The sequence below is a fragment of the Giraffa tippelskirchi genome, chromosome 4 (genome assembly GCF_054371585.1).
Source record: "Giraffa tippelskirchi isolate mGirTip1 chromosome 4, T2T-mGirTip1v1.2.pri, whole genome shotgun sequence".
In the NCBI taxonomy this organism is placed as follows: Eukaryota; Metazoa; Chordata; class Mammalia; order Artiodactyla; family Giraffidae; genus Giraffa; species Giraffa tippelskirchi.
Genome location: NC_137278.1, coordinates 53940186 through 53965893, shown reverse-complemented (window position 1 = coordinate 53965893; position 25708 = coordinate 53940186). Strand labels below are relative to the sequence as shown.

At 52.2% G+C, this 25708-nt stretch overlaps 1 protein-coding gene across 4 annotated transcripts; it reads right to left on the bottom strand.

Annotated features, from left to right (window-relative positions):
- Positions 1 to 953: 953 nt before the first annotated feature.
- SH2D6 (SH2 domain containing 6) lies at positions 954 to 16548 on the bottom strand. 4 transcript variants are annotated; one of them, XM_081596933.1, is made up of 17 exons: positions 15958 to 16548; positions 11936 to 12195; positions 8030 to 8055; positions 7621 to 7655; positions 6633 to 6765; positions 5998 to 6107; positions 5113 to 5173; positions 4635 to 4657; positions 4180 to 4240; positions 3721 to 3799; positions 3543 to 3573; positions 3390 to 3414; positions 3133 to 3210; positions 2916 to 2971; positions 2574 to 2657; positions 2267 to 2425; positions 954 to 1530 (listed from the first exon to the last, which is right to left on the bottom strand). In XM_081596933.1, the coding sequence occupies exons 2-17, from the start codon at positions 12100 to 12102 to the stop codon at positions 1414 to 1416; spliced, it is 1245 nt and encodes a 414-aa protein (XP_081453059.1). In that variant the 5' UTR covers positions 12103 to 12195; positions 15958 to 16548; the 3' UTR covers positions 954 to 1413. The 4 variants fall into 4 exon arrangements, with proteins under 4 accessions (XP_081453059.1, XP_081453060.1, XP_081453061.1 ...); XM_081596934.1 differs by lacking the exon at positions 3133 to 3210; XM_081596935.1 differs by lacking the exon at positions 3133 to 3210 and having other exon boundaries at positions 2916 to 2944.
- Positions 16549 to 25708: the final 9160 nt, after the last annotated feature.

Here is a 25708-nt window from a genome sequence, read left to right as displayed (position 1 = left end):
CGCTTTCCTGAAGGCCTAGCCTGGAACCCCTGAAGCCCACCCAGCTTCGTGTTTGCATTTCACCGCATGCCCTCCTTCACCACCTCCCCCTGGCTCCCGCCCCGGAGCCCCAGCCTTGGAGGGCGAGGGCGGGGGCGGGAGAACGGGGATCAGGAGGCGCCCCGCCCGGGTGCGCAGGGTCTGTGGGCGCAGAGCTCGGGCTACGGCTAGGTGCAGGGGTCCGAGCCCTCCGTGCCAGCCTGAGAGCCGCCGGAGACCGCTCAGCCGCCTTTTGTTTCGCGGCTTCTGCGGAGTCACGGTCACATGTGCTTCCGGCACGGGGTGTTCCGGGCGCAGCGCCAGGGCCCGGGGACTTGCCCGCCCCTCGGCCCAGCCCGCGCGGGGCCGCCCTTCTCCGCTCTCCGCGGGCCGCCGGCTTATCTCAGAGCCCCCATCCCTGGAGCCTCCCTCCCGGGGGTGCGCCTGTGGGCAGCTCAGCTCCTATGGCCTCTTGTCTTCTCTGAACAACGCGTGGATCCTTCATGGCGGCCTGGCGCGGTCCTTACCCAGATGTTTCCTGGGGTCCGCCCGTCTGCCCCCAGATAACACCCAGCGCGCAAAATCGGGTGCATCCCTCCCGGATGGAACGCTAGGCGGTAAATGGGTGGTGGACAAGTACTGAACTCTGTTCTCGTCATTTCATGGGGTGGCCGAGCAGCACCGAGGCTTTCTCCTGCCCCCACCCTGACTCCCACAAACAAAAAGAAACAAAACGCAGCCCACCCAGGGCGGCCGTCACAGACCATCCAAGGGCCAAAACCCCAGCCAAGGGGCAGAAAAGGGGCTGGCCCTTCTGTCCTGGCCTGCCACCACCGCTCTAGCGCTCCCAGGCCCAGGCTGTGCCCTGGGACACTTGAGAACCTCGGCGCCTCACGGAGGAGGCTGTCTCTGCTTCGCTCAACAGAATTCAAGAATTCATTCAACAAATATTTATTGAAAGCAAAACTATGTGCAGGGCCACCAAGTCTCTCCCAGAGGCCGGCTCCCTGTTAAACCTCCTACAGAATGCGGGTGGGTTCTCCTTGTGTTCAAGCAGGACTGCCCAGACTCTCCCCTGTGAGGTTCAGCTTCCCCCAGAAGGGCTTCATTCGGAGCAGCTTGGGAGGCCATGCCTGGGGGCTGGGAATGGGGTCGCTGCCTGTCCCCTGCTTCCCAGTGGAGAGGGAGCAGGGAGTAGCAGTGCCAGGCTTTGGGTGAGGATGGAGTGGGGACTTGGGAACACTTTCTGTCTCTGGGCCATCCTTCCCAGGGGCCTGGAGGGACTGGGACAAAGGATGGGGGGATCTAGAGGGGTGGAAAACTGGAAAAGGAGAGGGAGACAGTCCAAGGGGCAAATTATGGGTCCAGAGGTGAGGCTGCACATGTCCTGTGGCGTCAGGGCTTGGTGGGGAAGAGCAGGCAGGTGAGCTGCCGGCTGCCACTCTGTCTGTCCAGGAGCGGTAGGGGGTGCTGCGTGTAGTGCTGGACCATGGCGGCCACGGAGGAGAAGAGCTAGACAGGGAGGGGAGGACATCAGTGAGGCCCTTGAGCCCTGTGCCAGGAGAAACTTCCTGAGGGAGCTGGGGGGCTCTGGCAAGGGAGCTTTTGGACATTTTTCTACATATTTTCCTTCCTGTTTGCCCCATGAAGCTCCACTGCATCCTGCTGCCCCATTCCAGGCCTTCCCTATGATGGCACCAGTGCAAATTTCCCCAAACAACTCTGGGGCCTCTGCCCGGGAGCTCTGGTATGAGGACCTGAGGAGTGACTATCTCTGGTTTGCAGCCTAGCAAATGCTGGGTGCAAAGTTGAGTTCTTGGTACAGACAAGAATCTGGACTACCTCTTCCCAGCTGGGTTCATACAGGTACAAATGCCCCGACCTGGGCCCCAGGCAGGCTGGGCCTTGCAGGAGGGGGCATCTCCTCCAGAGTAGAGTGAGCCTCTTCTCAAAGTGCAGGCTTTTGGGAAAGAGTTCAGACTTAGGGCCAAGGATATTGATCACCCTTGGAGAGAATGAGATGGTTGGATGGCATCACTGACTCGATGGACAGGAGTTGGTGATGGACAGGAAAGCCTGGCATGCTGCAGTCCATGGGGTCGCAAAGAGTCAGACACAACTGAGCGACTGAACTGAACTAATTGATCACCCACTCCATAAAAAGACAAAATGTGGGGTTTTCCCCAGGGAAATGCTCCCCGCTGGGCCCAGGGGCTGCTCTGCTGAGCTTCACCACTTCAGCACCCACCTCCTCATGGTTCCTGCCCTCCCGGCCCAGGGCATAGTGGTGCCCGTCAGCCAGCTGCCTGATGGGAATGTTGAAGACTCGGCCATGGAGAAGTACTGCCAGGGTGAAGAGCTGGGTGCCACGAGGGCCTGAGCTGGGGCGCACGGTGTAGGCTCCATCCTGGGGAGGAGCGCCCATCCATTAGCTTCACCTTTCCAGCCGCAGCCCCAACTCCAATCCCTGCCCAGCTGCTCCCACCTGCCAGCCACAGCCCCTGAGCAGAAGGGGTTTCTGAGAAGGCCCCGAGGGTCTGCAGTGGGTGGCCCACCTTCTGGCATCGGAGCAGGGCGCTCTCAGCAGCATGGCGGTCACAGTTCCCTGAATACCAAGGCTGACTCAGCAGATTGCCTTCCTGTACACACACCCAGCAGATCAGTGATACGCCAGGGCACCGGACTGGGGATGGGGAGCAGAGAACACCCCGGCAGGGTGCAGTTATTTGTGTTCCTGTCGGTCTTCCCCAGGCTGAGTCCATGCAAGCTCAACAGAGCGTGTCCTGTCTAGAGCTGCGCACACATATCCAGCCCAAGAGGGCTCCTGGGTGTGGACCTGGGCTCTGCTCCTGAGGGCCTCCCTTCTGTCCCTCAGCTCACTCCCAGCCCCTCCTCACCTGGGCAGCTGAGGTGTTCTGGGTGTCGGCTATAGAAGAAAGAGAGGTTTTCCTTTCTGCCGGAAGAAGCAGATTATAGCCCTAGGGCTGGCCAGGGAGGCTTCAGGCCCAGCTGCGAGGGTGGGGGAGGTCCCAGGAGGTGTGCAAAGGCTTGACGGCCAAAGTGGGACACCCAGTGCTTCATCCCTCCCCTCCTAGGGCTCCCGGTAGGACCCACCGGCTAGGCCACGCCTGACCTCCAAGTGAGGAGTGATGTTAAGGTATGGGCTGGGAGCTTCCCGATTTGGTGCAAACCCTGGAAAATGCCCAGGGGGGTCCTCTCAGACCTCCTCTCAATTGGAGTCAGAGCTGCAGGGACCCCCTCAACCAAGTAGGGTGCATGGGGGCTGGGAGGCAGTCTGTGGCCTGCAGGGCTGTGGCTAGGGAGGACCCCACGTGAGTGCCTGGGTCCATGCTGGCAGTGCCCATATTCACCTTCAGAGGTGGCCTTTGACGCTCCCTAGGACACAGGATGTTGAGTCAGGCCTGCTGCTTTGGGCAGGAAGTCCCACCCTGAGCCTCCCTGTCCCCCTCACTCCCAGCTCACATCCGCCACCCCCCAACTGCACCCCAACCCCAGCCTCTTACATTCTGAGCTTCTTGGGGGGTTATGGTGGGCCTGTGGGGAGCAAATTGGGAAACAAGAGCTGAGGACCTTTACCTCCTTCAAAAGAAAAGGTTCAGTGACCCCAGAGATCTCAGGGTCAAGGCTGGGGAAGCCTGGGTTGGCCATTCCACCCCACACACACAAACTTGGGGCACTCACCTGGGCCCCACGGATGTCCTTGGTAGAGGGACTGGGGCTGTCAGGACTGGGGAACTCAGAGTCTGAGTAAAGGCTGGAACTAAAACAGCAGGGCTGAGCATCAAGCAGGGAACTCCAGGCAGCTGGGGCCGGGCTGAGGGGCAGCTGCAGAGTCTTCTCTGCTTCTCTGCAGCCTGACCTTTGGGGAGTCTGTCCAACCAGCCAGAGCGCTGTCCTGGCCACAACAGCTGGGAAGCCCCCACAGCCCCTGCTCTAAGGGGGTCCCCTCCTTGGCAGGCACAGTGTGGGTCACTCTAGACCAGAGGCATCTGTGTGTGTGTGTGTCTGAAGGCAGATATGTGTTGGTGGGGTACTGAGAGAGGATGGGGCAGATGATGGAGCCAGAAGACAGTGCTGTGCTGCTGGTGGGCAGCCAAGGGCCTCAGGGCGGGGCAGGGTGGGGTTGAGGGAGGGGTTCACCTGGACTGGGCTCACACTCCACATAGATGTCCTCATCGGGCTCCTTCGCAGGGCCTGGCCCCTAAGATAGGGAGGGAGTATGGTACCCAGGTTTGACCAGTGAGTGGGAAGGAGGACGAAGCCATCACTTGGGGGAGCTATTGGTACGTCAACCACCCCACCCCCCATCCTAGGTGGAACCAGAATAATTAAAAGTGCTCCTTTGCCCGAAAGAGGGCACTCATGAGCACCTCCTTCCCATCCTGGGCTCAGAGAGCCTGAGAGTCCAGGAGGAGCTCTGGGCACACACCTCCCCGGGACACTAGCTGACACCCTGCCAGAGCCTCTGGCCAAAAGGGAGGGGTCCTGCTCCAGGCCTTTTCCCCTGGTTTTAGGGATATTTCCTGGCCCTCCCACCCCACCCCACGACCACCAACAACTTCCTAGCCACAGTCCTAGAGCAAGGGGCTACTCACCACTCGGGCCGGTTCACTCAGCTCTGGTAGAAAAAGGACAGACCCACCAGTTAGGAGCAGCAAGGAGAAAGGAATTCAGTGAAACTTAGGCTGGAAGAGCAGAGCTTCCTTGGAGCTTCTCTGGGGGGATCCTCAGAGCCAGCTTTGAAGTCCCAGGAGAAAGCCCTCCTCACCCCTAATCGCCTTACTTCATACCCCAGGGTGCCCCTCACCTGACCCAAAGACCTCAGCAGGTGCATAAGGGGCCAGGAGTCAGGGACTCTGAGTGAGGGCCTCAGCCTCCTCCCAAACTGCCTGCCCTGGGGGGATCAGCAGGTAAAAATGAGGAACAACTTGGGGGGGATGCAGCAACTGGGCAAAGCGTGAGACCAGTGTGAGGCCAGCTCCACTCCCCCCCCCAACCTCATAGGAGCCAGGATTCCCCTTCTCAGGGCAGGGAATGGGTGGGCCTCGGAACAAGACTGAAAATCTCTGTTACCTCGCCTTCCAAAGGGCCAGCTCTGCTTCAGGGCCTCCAGTGGGCTCGGCGCTACCTTGGGCTGTGGGCACAATGTGGTGGCATGAGGGAGAATGGGGGTCAGGGAGTAGCAGCTTCAGGAGGGCAAGACTAGCAGGGTGGGATGCAGAAGGACTGTGTATATGTATGCAGCTTAAAAAAACAAAATCCCGACTCTTGTGACCCCATGGACTGGCCCATGAGGCTCCTCTGTCCATGGAATTCTCCAGGCAAGAATACTGGGGTGGGTTGCCATGCCCTCCTCCAGGGGATCTTCCCAACCCAGGAACTGAACCCAGGTCTCCTGTATTGACAGGCAGATTCTTTACCGATGGAGCTACCAGGAAAGCCCCTGCCCCAGAAAACTACAACACAAGTGTTAATGCGCAGAGGAGGCGGCTCTCCTCTTTGCCTCTGTTCTGTGGCTCTTTCTTTGTTGTGAACCTCTTTTTCTTTTTATTCCCATACAATATAGGATGAAAGTGGCAGCTCTCAAAGCCCACACCCAGGATCATAGAGGGATGACAGCTGGCAGTGACTGGCAGCTGAGCGAGAGCTTTCTTCACTCCACAGGCAGGGAGGGTCCTGAGGAGCTTTCAGCTTCGAGAGGTAGCGGAGTTTCAACACACCCACCCACCTCCACTCCCCAAGCTTGATCCTTTGAGCCCCACCTCCACTCCTCAAGCCCAGGCGAGAAGGCTGAGTCTTAGGTGATGCTGATGGGGAGGATGCAAGGACCAGACCAGGTAGGTGGGAGGACCCACTCTCAACAGGGTTCTGGCTTCCAACGCAGCTAATTTTTCAGGGGCCTCTTGAATGCAGATGTGGGGGAATCTTGCATATGGGATGCCTCTTAGATTTACTCACTGGAAAATGGTTCGCTGGGGTGGGGCAGGCGGGGAGGCTATGTACCATCTCCGGCTGGGGCTGTGGTGGTAGCAGTGGTGATGTGGGAGGGCCCAGGGGAGCCGAGTGATCTGGAAAACACTCCAACATTGTGACTCCGTGGGCTCCTCCCACGTAGGTTCCTGTTTTCCTCTGCCCCCCCCCCCCCCAGTCTCTATTCCCTCCTCCGTCCCTCCCCTGCCTTGCTCTCTGGCTTCCCGACTGCCCGGTCGCCATGGCAACTGGAGGCAGCCAGCTTCCCTGCCCCCACCTGGCCGAGCTGGGAGCTGTGGGGGTGGGATGCCAGCAGCGACTGGGACTCTCTTGGCATCCCTACCCTCGCTCCAAGATGTACAGGGATCTCGGAGGGGGGGTCGCCAGGCCCCAGGGGCCCTGGCAGGCCTTCTGCTTTCCTGCTGTTGCCTTGGTTACACTACCCCCCCTTCCACCATCCCTCTCTGCCCAGCCAAGAGGCCTCAGTGACTGCCAGCTGATACCTCTCCTCACTGCCCCAGGCCAAACAAGGGGACGAAGCAAAACCTGGGCCCTCTCCCCTTGTGAGGACCCTCCCGTTCTGCCTGATTCCTACCTCTCTGCCTCAACTTCCCAGCCCTCACCCAAGTACAAAGAGTCCTCCTCAGTGCCAGAAAGGTGAGCAGGGGCAAGGTGGCGGAGCAGAGCCTCACAGGGGGGCAGCTCGTATTTATCCTCTTCCTCTTCCTCCTCCTCTGGGGCTTCCAGGAAGGGATGCTGAGCACAGGAAGGACAGAAGGGATACAGGAGCAGTGGCGGCAGCCGCTGCCTCCTCCCACCCACCAGCTCCGGCTCAGCAGCTGGACTTACCCTGTGTCTCCAGGTCCCTGGGACAGACAGAGGAGATGGGCAGGGTTCATCTTTTCTCCAAGCTTGGGAGTCTGAACAGGAGACTGGTGAGACTGGCCTCTTCTCCTCCCCGCCCAGCCCCTCTCTAGCAGAAAGACTTACTCTCTCTCCCAGATATAAAAAACTGTCTGCACCTTTCCAGAGGCCTCAAAGGAACCATTCATGATGGGCTTTTCCAACACGGCAGTAGGACCAGTGAGGGATTTTGGAGATAAGGGGCCCTAACGGCCTATTCCACCTATACCAGTCCTCCACCCCATGTGTGCCTGTGTGCTAAGTCACTTCAGTTGTGTCTGACTCCTTGTGACCCCCAAGGACTGTAGCCCGCCAGGCTCTTCTGTCCATGGGATTCTCCAGGCAAGAATACTGGAGTGGGCTGCCATGCCCTCCTCCAGGGGATCTTCCCAACCCAGGAATGAAACCCGTGCCTTACATCTCCAGCATTGGCAGGCAGGTTCTTTACCACTAGCACCACCTGGGAAGCCTGCCAGTCCTCCACCCCATGCAGCTCTAATTCTAAACCAGACAGATGAAAGAACTAGGCCCAGTGACTTAGAAGCGCTGAACCATAATGGGCAGGAGGTATCTCGAACCCCCAGGGGAGACTCTGAAGGGACCCCTGCACATCCCAGGCTACAGTCCATGGGGTCACCAAGAGTCAAACACAACTGAGTGCACACACACACGCACACACACTACCCATCTGGGGGGGTGATCACTTACGTGCACATCTCGGAGGTGGAAGCGGTGGCCCCGACCTGCAATTGGACTCAAGTCAGCTCTGCCCGAGGGGCCAGACCTCGCACAGCCCGGGGACATTCACAGACACGACAGCATGAATGGCGCCCCCTGGAGTTGTGCAACAGCAGCCTGGGACCAGGGAAGTGGGAGGAAGAGTCTGGGCCAGAGCTCATGCCCCTGGGTGCACAGCTCGAGGAGCTGGTGCTCCAGGGAAGCTGGCAGCAGGGGAGCCCTTGTGTTCCCTGGGCAGTGGAGGCACATGAATGATCTCGCAGGGCATGGAAGGACCAGGCAGAATCAGCACCACTCTAAGGATGGCTGTGCCCAGGAAAGGTGCAGCAAGGTGGAAACAAGAGGAGGGTGGAGAAAAGAGAGGAGCCCGAGGACTCACCTGGCCTTTCTCCTGCTGAGCTTCTCCTGCAAAGGGTCAAGGGAGGGGAGTAAAGGATCAGTACATCTAGGATGACTCTCCATGTCCCGAGTCCTGGGGCCCCAGGGTGGGCAGGTCTGTATATCAGGGGCTGCCCCAGAACCAAGTCTCACCATGGCTAGGGTAAAGGAGCTCTGCCTCCCCAGAGCCCGGGTTCTACCACAAATGGCCTGGGGACAGGGGCCCTATTGTTCCTATCATTTGCATCTCGCAAGCACCAGGAAGGAGGACCTGCTGTGGCCTCCAACCCCAGGCCAACTTCACCCTTGCCATGCCCAGCCCTAGCTTCCCCTCGCCTCCCTTTCATTGCCTCCCACAGCTGAATCTCTAGCCCCTCTGCCCTGCCCACCCCCCCCCAAAACGGGAGGAAGAACTCTCTCTTCAAAGCCCTGGCCCGCAACGCTGGACCAAGGGCCCCCCAGTTTCCTGATCGATGTTCCCCTCCTCCTAGAGTTTTAGACTCCACTCAGGGTCAGCCAGCCCACACCCTTTCCCAGTTCACAGAAGACAGGGCATTAGATCCAATTAAAAACAGGAGATGGGCTTTCCCTGGTGGCTCAGTGGTAAAGAATCCACCTGCCAGTGCAGGAGACAATGGTTTGATCCCTGATCCGGGAAGATCCCACATGCAGCAGAACAACTAAGCCACAACTATTGAGCCTGTGGTCTAGAATCCAGGAACCCCAACTACTGAGCCCATGTGCTGCAACAATGAAGCTCGAGCGCCCTCGAGCCCATACTCTGCAACAAGAGAAGCCACTGCAATGAGAAGCCCGTGCACAGCAACCAGAGAGTAGCCCCAACTCTCCTCAACTAGAGAAAACCTGCACAATAAAAAACCCAGGACAGCCAAAAACATATAAATACATTAAAAATTAAAAAAAAACCAAAACAAAACAGGAAACGATCCCTGCAGACACTCTTCTTAAATCCTTTGTGCCTGCTGTCATTTGCTGGTGACTGGTGATCGATGATCAAGGAGATGAAAGTTACTGAAAAGCTCAGAAATACATAGTTGTATTTAGTTTGACTACTTTCTTTTGATTTATTTACTAATTTATTTTTGGCTTCCCTGGGTCTTCTTTGCTGTGCCTGCTTTTCTCTAGTTGTGGGGATCAAGGGCTACTCATTGCAGTGCTTTCTCTTGTTGCAGAGCTTGGGCTCTAGAGCACAGGCTCAGTAGTTATGGCAGACCGGCTTAGTTGCTCCCTGGCATGTGGGATCTTCCCAGAACAGGGATTGAACCTGTGTCCCCTACATTGGCAGGCAAATTCTCAACCACTGACGGCCAGGGAAGTCCCCGATTCCTTTCTTGATGGATGTAGTTATTCATTCGGTAGGTAGTTATTGAACGTCCACTACATACCAGGCACCATTCCAGGCGCTGAAGGTGCTGCAGGCAAGCTGAATAGGCAGGCATTACACACACATTTCCTTACTGGAGTCTCACAATAGCCTCGTGATGCGGTTCCTAATTGTAGCCCTGCTTTGCTGATGAGGAAAATGAGCTTATTAGTCAGCTCAGGCTGCCATCAGAGTACCCCAGGCTGGGTGATTTAAACAACAGAAGTTTATTTCCTCACTGTTTTGGAGGCTAGAAGACCAAGGTCAAGGTGGCGTCAGGGTTGATTTCTGGCTAGAGCGCTCTTGCTGGCTTGCAGACAGTCAACTTCTTGCTGTGTCCTCACATGGCCTTTCTTCTGTGCATGCAGGGAGAGAGAGAATTCTGGACAGAGAGGTTTCTTTTTTTTTTTTTTTAATGTGGAGCATTTTAAAAGTCTTTATTGATATGTTACAGTATTGTTTCTGTTTTGTCCTTGTTGTTCAGTCGCTAAGTCGTGTCCGACTCTTTGCAACCTTGTGGACGGTAGCACACCAGGCTCCTCTGTTCTCCACTATGTCCTAGATTTTGCTCAGATTCATGTCCATTGAGTCAGTGATGCTATGTAACCATCTCATCCTTACTAACCCCTTCTTTTATCTTCAATCTTTCCCAGCATCAGGGTCTTTTCCAATGAGTCAGCTCTTTGTATCTGGTGGCCAAAGTATTGGAGCTTCAGTCTCAGTCTCAGTCCTTCCAGTGACTATTCAGGGTTGATTTCCTTTAGGATTGACTGGTTTTGATCTCCTTTCAGTCCAAGGAACTCACAAGAGTTTTCTCCAGCACCACAGTTAGAAAGCATCAATTCTTTGGCCCTCAGGCTTCTTTATGGACCAACTGTCACATCTGTACATGACTACAGGAAAAAATCATAGCTTTGACTATATGGTTTCTCTTTTAAGTTTTGTTTTTTGGTGGCAAGGCACGTGGGATCTTAGCTCCCCGACCAAGGATCAAACCTGCATCCCCTGCACTGGAAGGCAAAGTCCTAACCACTGGACCACCAGGGGAGTCCCTAGAGAGAAATTTCTGATTTCTTCTAATAAAGACACCAGCCCTATTGAACCAGGGCCCCACCCTTACAATCTCATTTACCCTTTTTTAAAAAAATTTTCTCATTTGCCCTTAATTACCTCCCTAAGGGCCCAGTCTCCAAATACAATCACATGTGGGGTTAAGCCTTTGACATATGAATATGGAGGGAGACACAATTCAGTCCAGAGCACTGAGACACAGAAATGAAGTGGCCTTTCCAAGGTTATACAATTGGTAAGTGTTGGAGGTGGGATTCAATGCAAGCTTTGCACAAGCCAGAGCCTATGCACTAGCCACTGAGCATCCTGAACATCACCTAGGATTGGGTCTTGATCCTCCTTTCCTGTGACAGAATTAGAAACGTCAGTAGTCACATGTTTCCTTTAGACGCCCATAATATCCTAGTGCTGTGTTGTTTAGTTGCTAAGTCATGTCTGACTCTTTTGTGACCCCATGGACTGTAGCCCGCCAGGCTCCTCTGTCCATGGGATTTCTCAGGCAAGAATACTGAGTATTCAGTAGGTTGTAGGTTGCCATTCCCTTCTCCAGGGGATCTTCTTGACCCAGGGATCAAACCCACATCTCCTACATTGGCAGGTGGATTCTTTGCCACTGAGCCACCTGGGAAGCCCCAGTGCTCTGTTAACCTGAGTGAACTTTGGAAATCTAACTTCTGAGAAGTTTTGAGGCAAAAAAGAAAAGGCCAGGCCAGGCCTTGTGTTGGGCTCTGCTTAGACAGGAAATGAGGGGACACAGATGAGGATCGTCAAAGTAAGACCTTTCTAGGGCACTGTAACTTTCCTGTGGTTTTTATTTTGGTGACATCCTAGCTGTTGGCTCAAAGGAACAATGAAGGCCATGGACTTGCCTCTCTGGAGGCTGGAGGCACTGGGGAGAGGGCCCGGGGTTGGAGCCGGCCACAGACAATAGACAGGAAGACCAGATAATTGTTGGGACCTGCAAGCAAAAGGACACTAAGAAGCTATGAACTCAGCAATAGGAAAGGATGAAATAGGGAACTTCCCAGGTGGTCCAGGGGCTAAGATTCTGCGCTCCCAATGCAGAGGACCCATGTCTGATCCTTGGTTAGGGAACTAATAACCCACATGCTGCAACTAAGACACCACACAGCCAAATAAAGAAAGAAAAGGGTGAAATAATGCCATTTATAGCAACAGGGATGGACCCAGAGATTATTATACTAAATGAAGTAAGTCAGATAGTAAAAGATACATATCATGTGATATCGCTTATATATGAAACCTAAAATATAGTACAAATTGAGAATTCCCTCGTGCCCTGGAGGTTAGGATTCCTGGCTTTCACTACTGTGGCCTGGGTTCAATCCCTGGTCAGGGATCTGAGATCTTGTAAGCAGTGGTGTGGCCAAAAACAAAAAAATTTAATAAATAAATAAAGATTTTAAAAATAGTACAAGTAAACTTATTTACCAAACAGAAACAGATGCACCAACATAGAAAACAGACTCCTGGTTATCAAAGGGGAAGGAGTATGCATGCTCAGTCGCTTTTGACTCTTTGCAACCCCATGGACTGTAGCCCACCAGGCTCCTCTGTCTATGGGATTTCCCAGCAAGAACACTGGAGTGGGTTGCCATTTCCTTCTTCAAGGGATCTTCCTGACCCAGGAATTGAATCTACATCTCCTGCTTGACAGGCAGATTCTTTACCGCTGAGCCACCTGGAAAACCCTAAAGGAGGAGGGAGGGATAAATTAGGAGTAGAGAACTAACAGATATACACTACCATATATAAAATAGATAAGCAACAAGGATTTACTGCATAGCATAGGGAGTTATATTCAATATCTTGTAACAAACTGTCATGGAAAAGAATCCAAAAAATAGAATATGTATATATATATATACACATATATATGTATATATGTATACATATATGTGTGTATATATGTATATGTGTATATGTGTGTATATGTGTATGTATATGTGTATATATGTATATGTGTATGTATATATAGAATATGTATATATACACACATATATACATGTATATATGTATACATATATGTGTGTATATATGTATGTATATGTGTGTATATGTGTATGTATATGTGTATATGTGTATACATATATATGTATAGCAAAGTGATTTGGTTATATAAATATGTACATGTATACATGTATATGTATATATATACACACATATATGCACACTATATATATATATATGAAACTAATACAATTGTAAATCAACTATACATCAATAAAAAAGAAGTTACGGAAAGTCATTGGGGTGGTTTGAGAGGTGCCCATTTGGTGTTGTAGGAAAAACTAAAAAGAAAATCAAGAAAGAATCCGGGCTTGGAGTCTGGGATAGGGGTTTCCTCCTGACCTCCCCTCCCCAGCTGACCTTTGTTCTATATTTGGACCATCAGGCAGGGGGCAACTTCCCCCCCACCCCAAAGGGACCTCCTGTGAGGTCCAACAGGATCACAACCCAACAGGATTCTCTAGACACTATCCTGATGCGAACCCCAAACTGAGTGGTTTTCCCAGTCCAGACAGCCCTGGCCTCAGCCACCTCCTCTCCTGTTCAGGGTTTTGCATAGGCAAATGCCAGGGCCTGGGTGAGGGAAGGAGGGTGGAATCCATGCCTTCTGGGTGGGGGCACTGGCTCGGCAGATCAGGGAGTGGGGGACAGACAGAGGGTGTCTCATGGCTTTGTGTCACCGCAGCCAGGCCTGTAGCACCACGCTTTCCGCTGATGGCACAGGCAGATTTGGACAGCCTCTTTCTCCATCTTTGGCACAGCATTGTCTTGTGCACATAACTATAGCTATTCCTTTGGGATGAATTCCTAGAAATGGAATTGCTGGAAACTCGCATTTTAAAGGTTCCAGTGCCCCACTGTCTGGCAGCATCTGAGTGTCAATTTTATGGTCCTCTCACAGCTCCCGGTGATTCTCTGCATATTCCAGATCTCAGCTGCTGATCTCCAATGATAAGAGGCCAACATCTTCAGGCGCAACATAGTCTAAACCCACCCTAAGAAAACAAACAGCTCTGGAGAGCGGTGTTCCCCCCATTTGTATGATCACAAGAATCACTGGAAGGCTTATTAAAGTCTTAGGTTCCCAGACCTTCCCTGAGATCTTAAGAATCAGATGTTCCAGGAGGGAAGTGGGAATCTATATTATTTTAAATAAACATCCTAGATGATGCTTATAATCGTTCAAGTCTGAGAAATGCTGGTCTAAAGAAATGCTTAACATTCTGAGAAGATGCAACTCCTAGGACATCTTTAGGATCACAGACAGCCTTTAGCTCATTGGGAACACGGGGGTCACCAGCAAAGAAGAAACGTGACACAGACCCCGCCCTCCAGAGGTCCCTCCCAGTGATAGAGAGGACAGACCCAGGAGACATTCCATCTCACTAGGATACAGTTGTCCTCTGTGTCAATGGGGATGAGGACATGGCATTCCTTGTGGTGTAGGCGCTTCTGCTGAATAAGATGAAGCACATGAAACACACATTGGGCTTCCCTGGTGGCTCAGTGGTAAAGAATCTGCCTGCAATGTAAGAGAAACGGGTTCAATCCCTGGTCAGGAAGATGCCCTAGAGAAGGGACTGGCAACCCACCCCAGTATTCTTGCTTGGTGGGCTTCTTGCAAGTCCATGGGGTCACAAAGAGTTGGACATGACTGAGTGACTAACTGAGAGAGTTACATGAAACACACAGCACACGTGCAGTAAGTGTCACCTCTTCCTGAGGAGGTGGTGCTGAGGTCCATGGCGTTGTTGCCAGCAGACAGGGAGTGTGGCCAAGGTTGGCTGGGGTCCCCAGCGTGTGTGAAGCATTGTGAGCAGGAGGGGGTGGTTTCTGAGGACCTGATGGAGGACAGGTCAGCGGGCTGTGGTCAGAAGTTTCAGAGGTGGGAGGGTGTAGGCTACGGAGCAGGAGATGCTGAGAACTGTGGACCCCTAAAGGCTGAAGGTCTGCCATTCCCACTGGCTGTGGAGCACTTCCTGCTTTTGGGGCCGCCTCCATGTAAATTCTTGCCTCCAATCACAGAAGCCAGTTGAGGCTTTCCCCAGCCTCCTTAGCTGCTGGGGTGCAGGCATTCTGCCAGCCAGGTGCCCCCACGCTGGGCTTTGTAACCAAAGCTGGCACCCCAGGGCCATCTACCCTAGGGAGGGGGTGATCGCTATATCCTGTTTCCAGAGGCCAGAGAGGCTAAGACCCCAGTGGAACCAGGGCTGGGATCAGCTTGGCCATGGCCTTTGGGACATTGTTCCTGGCTGGTTCCCTGGTCCTCCTGGTAGTGTAACCAGCTACAGAATATTTTTAATAAATTATTTTCCAGTCTAAACTAGCTAGGGCTGGTTTCTCTTCCTTTCAGTGAAGAACTCTGATTTACAGATGGAGCATCAGTGGGATCACCACAGGAATACCAAGAAGTCCCAAACTGGGAGGGCCGCATCCAGGTATCTCATGAGAATAGGAGGCAAGGTAGAAATAAGTGTCATAGCTTTATATTTCTATCATAACTTTATATTTCTATATATTTTTCTTGGGCCTTTTATATGACAAGCATTAATTAACTTTCTAATTTTTAAAACTAATGGACTTTCCTGGTGGCTCAGTTGTAAAGAGTCCACCAGCCAATGCAGGGAATACAGGTTTGATCCCTGGTCCAAGAAGATTCCACATGCCTCAGAGCAACTAAGTCCATGTGCCACAACTACTGAAGCCTGTGTGCTCTAGAGCCCATGCCCCTCAACAAGAGAAGCCATTGCAATGAGAAGCCCATGCACCACAACTAGAGAGTAGCCTCTGCTTGCCACAACTAGAGAAAGCCAGTGTGCAGCAACACAAACCCAGCCAAAAATAATAATAATTTTTTAAAAAAAAATCAGTCAATACAGGTCAAAAAATAAAAAGAAGGAACCAAAGGAGGGAGGGATGACCTGGATTTCAGCTATGAGGAAGCACCGGGAGGATAGCCTAGGGGAAGGGAAGGCCCTGGGAGTGGGGGACAAGGCCAGGGGGAGGTTCTGGGGGGAACTACGGACAGCCAAGGTCCCTTAAGCCAGGGAAGTAGGGGGACAGGTGGGAAAAATCAAAAGCATAGTGATAAGACAAGGTTTCTTCTCCCGGGAGAACAGGAATCCATCAGGGCAAGTGGAAGAGGGTGGGGTAGAAAGAGGGAAAGAACTTTCTGACCATGAGTTAGGACCACGTGGGTGGCAGAGGATGGGGAGGGGGAAGTGAGGAGGGAAGCAGGACCTCTGAGGGGTAAGGGAGAATGAATGAGTCTTAAGGATTCCTAAGGATGTTTTTGGAGAAGGAAATGGCAACCCACTCCAGTACTCTTGCCTGGAGAATCCCATGGACGGGGGAGCCTGGTAGGCTGCAGTCCATGGGGTCGCAAAGAGTTGGGCACGACTGAAGTGACTTAGCAGCAGCAGCAGCAGCAAGGATATTTTTACCTGAGCGGGTGGTCTAGTTAGAAGCCCAAGAAGCAAGTAGGAAGAGGCGTTAGGCCAAATGAACTGTCTGCAGTTGGGTTAAAGTTAACGTTGGTCGGGAGCAATCTTGAAGGAAGGTGGTTGGCAGGAGGGAGAAAAGGCGTTTTCCTGGGCTTGTGAGAGGAGGGCAGTGTGGGGGCTGGTTTAGCACAGCTGGCAGAAGCCCTCCCCCTACCCCCTCAGCCCACTCCTGGCTGCCACCCTCTCAGGCTTGCTGACTCAGCTTACTCTGGTGGCAGCTGTGACACGTGATGGAGGCTGACCGATGTCACACAGACCGGCCTCCTAAGAGCAGTCTCTGGCCCCTATCCCTCCCTGACACACCTTCATTTATTGCTGCAGCTTCAGAGCTTTGTGACCAGCCCTCCCTCCATCTCCCTGAAAGTAGATGCAAAACTCGGTGTTCAGTTGGTATTTTTCTAGAGAGCAGAGCACTAGCTTTCTACAGATTCAGCAGTAGTTAGGGTTGCAGCTGAAAGCTGAGGTTGGCTTTCTCTGGCATCTAGGGTAAAGCCAGGTCTCTGTACCACCCACCCTGCACTTCCCTGTTCTGGATCACTAACTCACAGCAGATTTGGTTATGACCCAGCTCTGCCTGAAACCCTTGTGCGACCCTCCCACACCCTCTGATCCCTTGAATGGAGACAAAGGCTTCCTGTTGCCTTGTAAGATCAGCCCTACCTACCTCTCCAGCCCCACCTACCTCTCCAGCCCCAGCCTTTCCATTTTTCCCCATGGATGCACTTTCACTCAACTTCTGTCTGTGGTTCCACCATGACTGGGTCCCAGGTGGCCCCAGCTGCACCCTGTTGACTTAAGGAAATTTCATTTGGAAGAAATTTAGATCTTTACTGTCCTTACGGAATATGGCAAAGAGGGAGGGCACTCTAGGGACTTCCTGACTGTCCAGTGATTAAGACTGTGAGCTTCCACAGCAGGGGGCATGGGTTCCATCCCTGGTCAGGGAACTAAGATCCCACGTGCTGCACAGTGCAGGGTGGGGTGTGGGGAGAAGAGAGGACACTCTTAAATGCAGTTTAAAAAAGAAAGAAAGGAAGAGGGACCTCCCTGGTGGTCCAGTGGCTAAGACTCTGCACTCCCAATGCAGGGAGCCCGAGTCTGATCCCTGGTCATGGAAATAGATCCCACATGCCACAACTAAGATGCAGCACAGCCAAATAAATAAATAAATATTTAAAGAAAGAAAAAAGGACTTTCTCATATGTATGTTCTACTTCAAGAATTGTTACCATCCCCCCCAAATCCACTCTCGTCTCTGCAACTGGCCACTTTCACAGATGGTATAATCACCCTGTCCCTCCCCCCAGACTCCAGCCTTCTCCCTCCTCAACTCCTTATCATGCAGATCACCAGAGCTCCTTTAGCTGTCCTTAAACTTGATGCATTAACCCACTGCCCAGATTCTGCCTGTGGGAGAGCCCAGCCCGTGTCCCAGTAGAAGGAAGCCTGGATGAGGTGGGGGCAGGGAGGCTTCCCTGGTGGCTCAGACGGTAAAGAATCCACCTGCAATGCAGGAAACCTGGGTTCCATCCCTGCGTCAGGAAGATCCTCTGGAGAAGGGAATGTCTACCCACTCCAGTACTCTTGCCTGGAGAATTCCACGGACAGAGGAGCCTGGCGGGCTACAATCTATGGGGTCGCAAAGAGTCGGACACAACTGAGCACCTAAGATGCACTTTCACACTCAGGGTGGCTGCCAACACGTATAATGGTACCTGGCTTGGTTCATCCCTTTCTAGTCTCAAACAAGCTCCTTACCTGGGGGCTGTGCACTTGTCTTTCTTCTGCAGGAACAACTCCTGCCCCTTGCCTCCCTTCCTTCAGGCCACAGATTCTGTGACTCTCAGCAGGGGTCCCAGACCAGGGTAGTGTGTCCCACACACACATTCTTGGGGCTCCCACTGTAATTAAATCTGTGGGTATGTTTCAGGGCTAGACTGTGAACTCCCACTCAACTCTAAGAGCTCTACGCGGGTAGCAACTGTGTCTGTCCGGTTCATTGCCGAATCCCAAGTGCCTGGCCCACAGCTTGGCACATACCAGGCTCTCAAAAACATTTGCTGTAGCTGCACATTCAAATGTTACTCACTCTTCACTGCCTGCTCAAAGCCCCGCGCCTCCCTGCAAACAGCCTCCATCTTCCCTGAAAGGCCCATGGCTTGCTCCTTTCCTGTCACGGGACACCAACCACAGGCCTAGGCTCAGCACAGTGTCCAGCAGCCCTTTCCCTGTTTATGTGGGTGCAGAGTCGCTCAGTCGTGTCCAACTCTCTGTGACCCTACAGACTACAGCCCACCAAGCTCCTCTGTCCATGGGATTCTCCAGGCAAGAATACGGGAGTGGGTTGCCATTTCCTTTTCCATTCTCTGTGTATCTGCTTCTTTAAATGCAAATGGTTACCAACAACTCTTCTCTGGGTACCTTTGACCCTGCCATCACCCTACTGGGTCCTTTCCTCTATTTACCTTAATAAGTGGAGGCAGGGCATCTATTTCTGCCCCACTTTCCCTACACTCCACCCCTTTCATTCCCCAACCCCACCTGCACCCCCTCCTTGGCCAGATATAGTAAGGCCCTACTTAGGCTTCCTACTTCAGCTCCTATCTGGACAGCCAGGCATCTCCTGTTGGCATTGCTTCCTTGTTCTTTCCGCCCATGACTGATGAGCCAGAAAGAGTATGGAAAACCGACCTGGACTTCAATCTCCCCCTCAGGAGAAACCAGGAGCTGCCACTCACGGATGTGTCTCCGGTCACACATCCTTCCTTGATGGGTGTGGAGAGCCCTGAGATCACACTCCCCACCTTTACCAACGGAAAAGCTGAGACTAGAGCGGAGATGAATGCTGGGCCTTGGGCCAAAGCCATCTGATTGTGTACACAAGACCAAAGCCCTCAGTGCCCTCCACCCTGTCCCTGCCTGCCATAGGGACCTGAGCAGTTGTTCCATGGCAAAGGACGACTCCTGGTGGTGATAAGAGGCATGGCAGTCTGTCCCTCACCCCTTGGTTGACAGAGGAAAGGGCATGGCCAGCAGGACCCCAGACGTGGTCTTCAACCAACTGTTGGTGCAAGGACTTTGCTTCGAAAAATCAACAGAAATTTTTGAAGTCCTATACAAATGCAAGATTAAATATATACATATGTATATATACACATACAAACCGTATTCAAAACCTTAAAGATAAATTCAACTATAATTCCACTCTAAGTGGAAGATATTACTAAAATAATGAATTTGTTTATTTTTTTAAAAAAATATTCACTTATTTATTTGGCTGCACCAAGTCTTAGTTATGGCATGTGGGCTCTAGTTCCCCACCAGGGATCGAACCTGAGTCCTCTGCATTGAGAGTGCAGAATCTCAGCCACTGGACTCCCAGGGAAGTCCCTGTTTATGGTTTTTAAATGCTAGTTTAAATACACTTTTATTGAAACATACTTTTATTCATGTGCCAAGGATATCTGCCAAAATGGGAATCTTGCTGTTGCACCCGGACGTGTAACCAGGATAGGTCAAAGTACTTTCATGTACAGAATATGTATGTTTCTGAGTTGCTCCCAAGGCCCTGAGGAGGAAAAAACCCAACTTTTTTTTTTTTAATTTTTATTTATTTATTTTTGGCTGCACTAGGTTTTTGTTGCTGCACGTGGGCTTTCTCTGGTTGCTGAGAGCAGGGGCTATTCTCTATTTGCTGTGTTCAGGCTTCCCATTGCAGTGGCTTCTCTTGTTGCAAAGCATGAGCTTTATGGTGCATGGGTTTCTGTAGTTGTGGCTCAGCTGCCCCACAGCACATGGAATCTTCCTGGACCAGGGATTGAACCCGTGTGCCCTGGACATCAGCGATCGAACACGTCTCAACCACTGGACCACCAGGGAAGCCCAAAAGAACCCAGCTTTTGGTGCATCTTATCCTTAGATGTATTTTCCGTAATGACTTAATAATACTGCCCTGTGATTTTAACTGTACCCTGCTGGTTGGATCTTCAGGAAGCAGGGTTAGGCGTTAAATGGCTTTGGCATATCCCTGGCAAGTCACACAGGCTCTTACTGATTCAAGAGTCTGGTGCTAAGTCTTGGAATGCAGGAGAGAATGGGCTCTTATAGAGTCCCAAGGACTGTCTCCAAGTTTCTATGGCACCTATCTTTCATCTAGGGGCAGAGGGGCTACTCAACAAAAGATTGCTTGTCTTGTTATTGAGCCCAGGTTTGGCTGCTCGCTGATCAGAAGCCAATTATTACAGAGGCAAGCTTCCCAGGTGGCGCTAGTGGTAAAGAACGCACCTTCCAAAGCAAGCGAGACAAGATTCCCAAGTCGGGAAGATCCCCTGGAGGAGGAAATGCCAACCCACCCCAGTATTCTTGCCTGGAGAATCCCATGGACAGAGGAGCCTGGCAGGCTACAGTCCATGGGGTCCCAAAGAGTCAGCTGAAGGGACTTAGCATGAACAAGCAGCATGAAGAGTCAGTAGAAAGGAAAAGTGAGTGATCTGGGGAGAAGATGGACTCGTGTCCAGAGACCAACACCAAAGATTCTGCTTAGCCATAATGGTTTTTGTTTTTTTAATTTTAAATTTATTTATTTTTAATTGAAGGATTAATCCGCTTTATGGAATTGTATTGGTTTCTGCCAAACATCCACATGACAGTTTTTAAAGGGAAAAATGTGGGGGAAGAATCTCAGTGAATCGTCCAGGCTGGACGTTGGGTTCTCTATCATTTTCCATTGTGTACAGACTGGTTGACTCTGTCTTCAGATGTTATCTTGCCTGGGTGATTTGCCTGCAGGATTGCTAAGGGGGCTTTTGGGGGTAAAGAGCTTAGTCATTTTTAAACTGCTTAATTCTTTAATCTTATTTTATCTAGGAAAAGACTCAACAGGTTAGAGCATAAGTCAGGAGTTAGTTTCAGTTGCTCAGAGAGCTCATTCCTGTAACTAGGTTCTTAAAAGGTTAGAGGGTGGGCTTCCCTGGTGGCTCAGATGGTAAAGAATCAGTGCAGGAGACCTGAGTTTGATCCCTGGGTCGGGAAAATTCCCTAGAGCAGGGAATGGCTATCCACTCCAGTATTCTTGCCTGGAGAATTTCATGGACAAAGGAGCCTGGCGGGCTACAATTCATGGGGTCACAGAGTCAGACATCACTGAGCCACTGACACTCTCACAAAGTTAAGAGGGTAACAGAAATGGACAAACAGAAAAGGGGCTAGAGACTTCCCTGATGGTACAGTGATTAAGAATCCCCCTGCCAATGCAGGGGACATGAGTTCAATCCCTGGACTGGGAAGATTCCACATGCCTCAAAGCAATGGAGGCCGTGAGCTACAACTCCTAAGTCTGTATTCTAGAGTCCTCCAGCCACAACTAGTGAGCCCAAGTGCTGCAACTACTGAAGCCCGTGTGCCTAGAGCCAGGGAGTAAAACTCCTCAAGAAGAGAAGCCATCCCAGTAGGAAACCACCACACTGCAAGGAAGAGTAGCCCCCCACTTGCCAAAACTAGAGAAAGCCTGTGCAATGCAATAAAGACCCAGTGCAGCCATAAATAAATGAAAAAAAGAAAAGGGGCAAAAATGCTACTTTAACAGAAATACTTGGAAAACCAAATATTTAAGAACTTCCCAGGCAGCAATGGCATGCTTAGAGACCACCCCACAGTTAATATGACTCCTACTCCAGTTACCAAAAGGAACCTGGGCGTTTTGCTTTCAATATCCTCTCTGGAGTTGTTTCTAACTGTTCTAAGATTAAATGGAATATTTATAGAAAGCAGCTAGTCTTCACCTAACTACAGAAGAATAAAATATCATTGTGACATTACAGGATCATGGTTATACCTTCGTGTGTGTGTGTGTTAGTCGCTCAGTCTTGTTCGACTGATTGTGACCCCATGGGCTGTGTAGCCCACCAGGCTCCTCTGTCCATTGGATTCTCCAGGCAAGAATACTGGAGAGGGTTGCCATTTCCTCCTCCAGGGATCTTCCAGACCCAGGGATGGAACCCAAGACTGTTGGGTCTCCGGGATGCCAGGCGGATTCTTTACCACGCGTCACCTGGGAAACCCTAATACCTTCATAAACTAGGTGTTTTCCACCTTGATGATCAGGGAACAGCAGTATATGGCCAGATCAGAAAGTGTAAAAGCTGAAAATGGGGTTGGAGACAGAAAGCCCAATGTGTTGCTGGCCACTGTGGTGTCAGTGCTCTCGATACAGGTGTAACCTGAACCCTCACTTGGGAGCCAGAAATCAGCCTAGAAGAGGCTTCGGGAGAGAGACTGCCCTGGCCCGGAAGGTGGATGAAGTAGGGCTTCATCCCACCAGACAGGCTGGACCCTTGAGTTCCTGACTGGCACCGAAGGGCCTGGGTAAGTCCTTGCTATAGTGTCTCACCGGATCTTTATGTAAGGAGGGGAGTGCTGCCGCTAGACGCTAAGGTGTGAGCTGAGCACTTTGAGAGCGAGCATACCGAAGGAAAGTGCCCTGGTTATTACTTCCTGGCAGCCCCTCGGCCTTATCTGGCTCTGCCATATACAGCTGATGCCGGGGCGCAGGGAGCTGAGAGCGGTCAGACACCGCGGACCGAATATCCGGACCTACATCCCAGAACTCGGGGAACCCTGGCCTTCCCTGGGCTGCTCCATGAGATGTGCAGGCCACACACAGACCCCCAACAGGCTTAGTCCGGCCTCAGGGTCCGGGCTACTCCTCCCTCCGGGAAAAGGGAGCTCGCTCCAGGCGGTGGAGAGAGGGTTAAGGAGGCAGACTCTGCGACCCAAGGTTGCTGGCCCAAGCGCCCACCCGCCATCCGCTTCCCTGGCAGCCCCAGCCCGGTCAGGAGGGCGGGGCTCAGGATCTCGGAGAACGGCTGAGGTCGGCGACCCCACGGTGGAGCAGCGTGTGCAGGGCCGGGGAGCCGAGCCTCGGGGAGAGAAGGGACCTCTTCCACACGAGAAAAGGGGTACCCCCACCTAGAGCCGGGGGAATCCCATCGCTCCTGACACTCGCTTCCGGTCGGGAGCACCTCCCTCCCGAGGCTCCGCCCCCACGTCCACTGCCTGCTGGGATTTGTAGTTCGTAGAGGCGGGACCAACAGGCCAGGCGCGCGTATATGGTGTGTGGGGGGAGTGGGGGGGGTGGGGGGAGTGGGGGTGGGGGTGGGGGGAGTGGGGGTGGGGGTGGGGGTGGGGGGGTGTGTGTGCGCGTGCGCGCGCGAGCGTGTCTCGAGGTCCGCTGTGGCGTCCCCATCCTTTTAACCTCGCCCCCGAGGGCTCACTGCACGTAGGCAAGGCGCAAAGACCGCAGGCCGGCGCTCCCAAGGACCTGCCCTACCTCACACTCCTGCTGGGATTTGTAGTTTGGGCTGAGATCTGGCCTCGGTGGGGCCGGGAACTGGAGTCCCACCTGGGCCCGGCCTGGTGCCGTCCTTATTCCTGCTTTTTTCAGCGGGCCTTGGATCTGGATAGTAGACCTGGCGCGGGTCGCAATCTCGGCCAAGCTCCCCCTGGTCCTTCCTACCGGCCTCCACCTCCCACCCTCCCCACCACCCCCACCTCCCGGTTCACCAGCTCGACCTTTGTGCAGGCGCCTAAGGGACCAGCCGCCAGATTCGCAAACCAAAGCACGAAGAGGGGCGCGGTCTGGGAAGGGTGGAAAGCCCGGAGAGAAAGCCAGAGTGAGGACTTGGCCCGGGAGCCCCAGCCCAGCTCTGCTGGAGCAGGCGATGAGGGCCCTTTCAGTACTTAGAGAGTCTGTCATCAACGGTGTCCCAAAATGATGACTAGACCCGCCCAGGACTGGCTGGGCACATTAGAGCTGATTACCCTACAGGGTTGACAGATCAAAATTTTTATTTGCCAAATTTAGCAACCCTACAGGAGCCCAGAAAATGGCAACCCGACTCCAGTATTCTTCCCTGGGAAATCCCGTGGACAGAGGAGCCTGGCGGACTATGGGGTCGCAAAAAAGTTGGACAGGACTTAGCAACTAAACAACAGGCTACCAGGGAGGGAGCAGGGCTCTTCTGACCATGAAAACCAAGAAATGGTTTGGTTTGAGGATCAAGTTGGGGGATGGGGGTTGTGTGTGGAGAGGGTGTTTTGTAAACTGTAAAGCCTAGGGCCTGGGTGAGGTGTTCTCTGCACTCTGAAGTACTGGAGAAAAGGTGCTGGGGTTTCAGAAGGCTTGCTTTAAAGGGGAAGGTACACTTAGTGTGGACTCCCTGGTGGCTCAGCAGTAAAGAATCAGCCTGCAATGCAGGGGACCTGGGTTCGATCCCTGGGTTGGGAAGATCCCCTGGAGAAGGGAATGGCAACCCATTCCAGTATTCTTGCCTGGAGTATTCCATAGACAGAGGAGTCTGGCAGGCTACAGTCCACGGGGTCACAACAGTCGGACACGACTGAGCGACTAACACTTTCACTTTTCACACTTAAGTGTAGTTAAGTAAGATGTCACCGTTAGGAAAAGCTGGGTGGTAGTTACATGGAACCTCTCTATACAGTTTTTTTAAGTGGGGTGTAAATGGGTGGAGGCTGGTCTTACCAGTCAAAGGTTACAAAGCCCTTTTGCTTTTCATTTGGTGACAGCTTTATTGGGTGTACAATTCAGTGTTTTTTTAGTATATTCTCAGAGTTGTGCAGTTATCACCACAATGTAACTTTATAACATTTTCATCACCCCTAAAAGAAATCAGCAGTTGCCCCCTAAAGTTCCCATCCCCTGGGATGCTAAGCAACTGCTAATCTACTTCCTGTTTCTATAGCTTTGCCAGTTTTGGACATTTCATGTAAATTAACGGAGAAGGCAGTGGCACCCCACTCGAGTACTCTTGCCTGGAAACTCCCATGGATGGAGGAGCCTGATAGGCTGCAGTCCATGGGATCGCTAAGAGTCGGACACGACTGAAGCAACTTAGCAGCAGCAGCAGCAGCAGCAGCATGTAAATGAAATCATATAATATGTGATCTTTCGTGACTGGCTTCTTTCACTTAGCATGATACTTTAAAAATTCAGGTTGTAACACGTATCAGTGCTCTGTACTACTTTTGTAACTTCCTGTGAGTCTAGAATTATTTTGAAATAAAACTTCTTTTCTTTTAAAGCACGTTATCTAGAGGATGAGCAGAGGTAGCCCTTTATGTGTGAAGGACTCAGAGCTGGCACTAGCATTCAATACTGAGAGCAAGAGAGGCCTTGGGAGAGGAGTAGAGAGAGCAGGGCCAGGCAGGGAGGAGAGGGGGAGGTCCAGATGTACCTCAGAAGATCAGGGAGGCTGGGGGTCCTACCACCTGGCTCTGTATTTACTAAGGGTGTCTTAGGGCAAGTTATTTCAACAGCACTTTGCCTCCATTTCCCCATCTGTAAAATGAGGATAATAAAAGGATCTAGTTCAGGACTTCCCTTTGGTCCAGTGGATAAAAATCTCCCTGCCAGTGCAGAGGACAAGGATCTGGGAAGATTCCACATGTCTCGGGGTAACTAAGCCCACAAGCAAGCCACAACTACTGAAGCCCACATACCTAGAGCCTGTGCTCCTCAACAAGAGAAGCCACCGCAAAGAGAAGCCCACACACCGCAACTAGAGAGGAGCCCACACTTGTCACAACTAGAAAAATCCTGCTCGAAGCAATGACAACTCAGCACAGCCAAAAAGAAAATAATTTTTTAAAAATAGATTAAGAAAAAGAGGATCTA

Bases quoted from the DNA above. Each gene is read 5' to 3' on its own strand.
- SH2D6 (XM_081596933.1), bottom strand. From the start codon at position 12,102: ATGGCAACCCACTCCAGTGTTCTTGCTGGGAAATCCCATAGACAGAGG. The intron at 4,241-4,634 runs GTGAGTAGCCCC...TCCCTATCTTAG, and splicing joins TGAGTGAACCGGCCCGAGTG to GGGCCAGGCCCTGCGAAGGA. The intron at 2,658-2,915 runs GTGAGGAGGGGC...GTGTGTGTACAG, and splicing joins AGAACACCTCAGCTGCCCAG to GAAGGCAATCTGCTGAGTCA.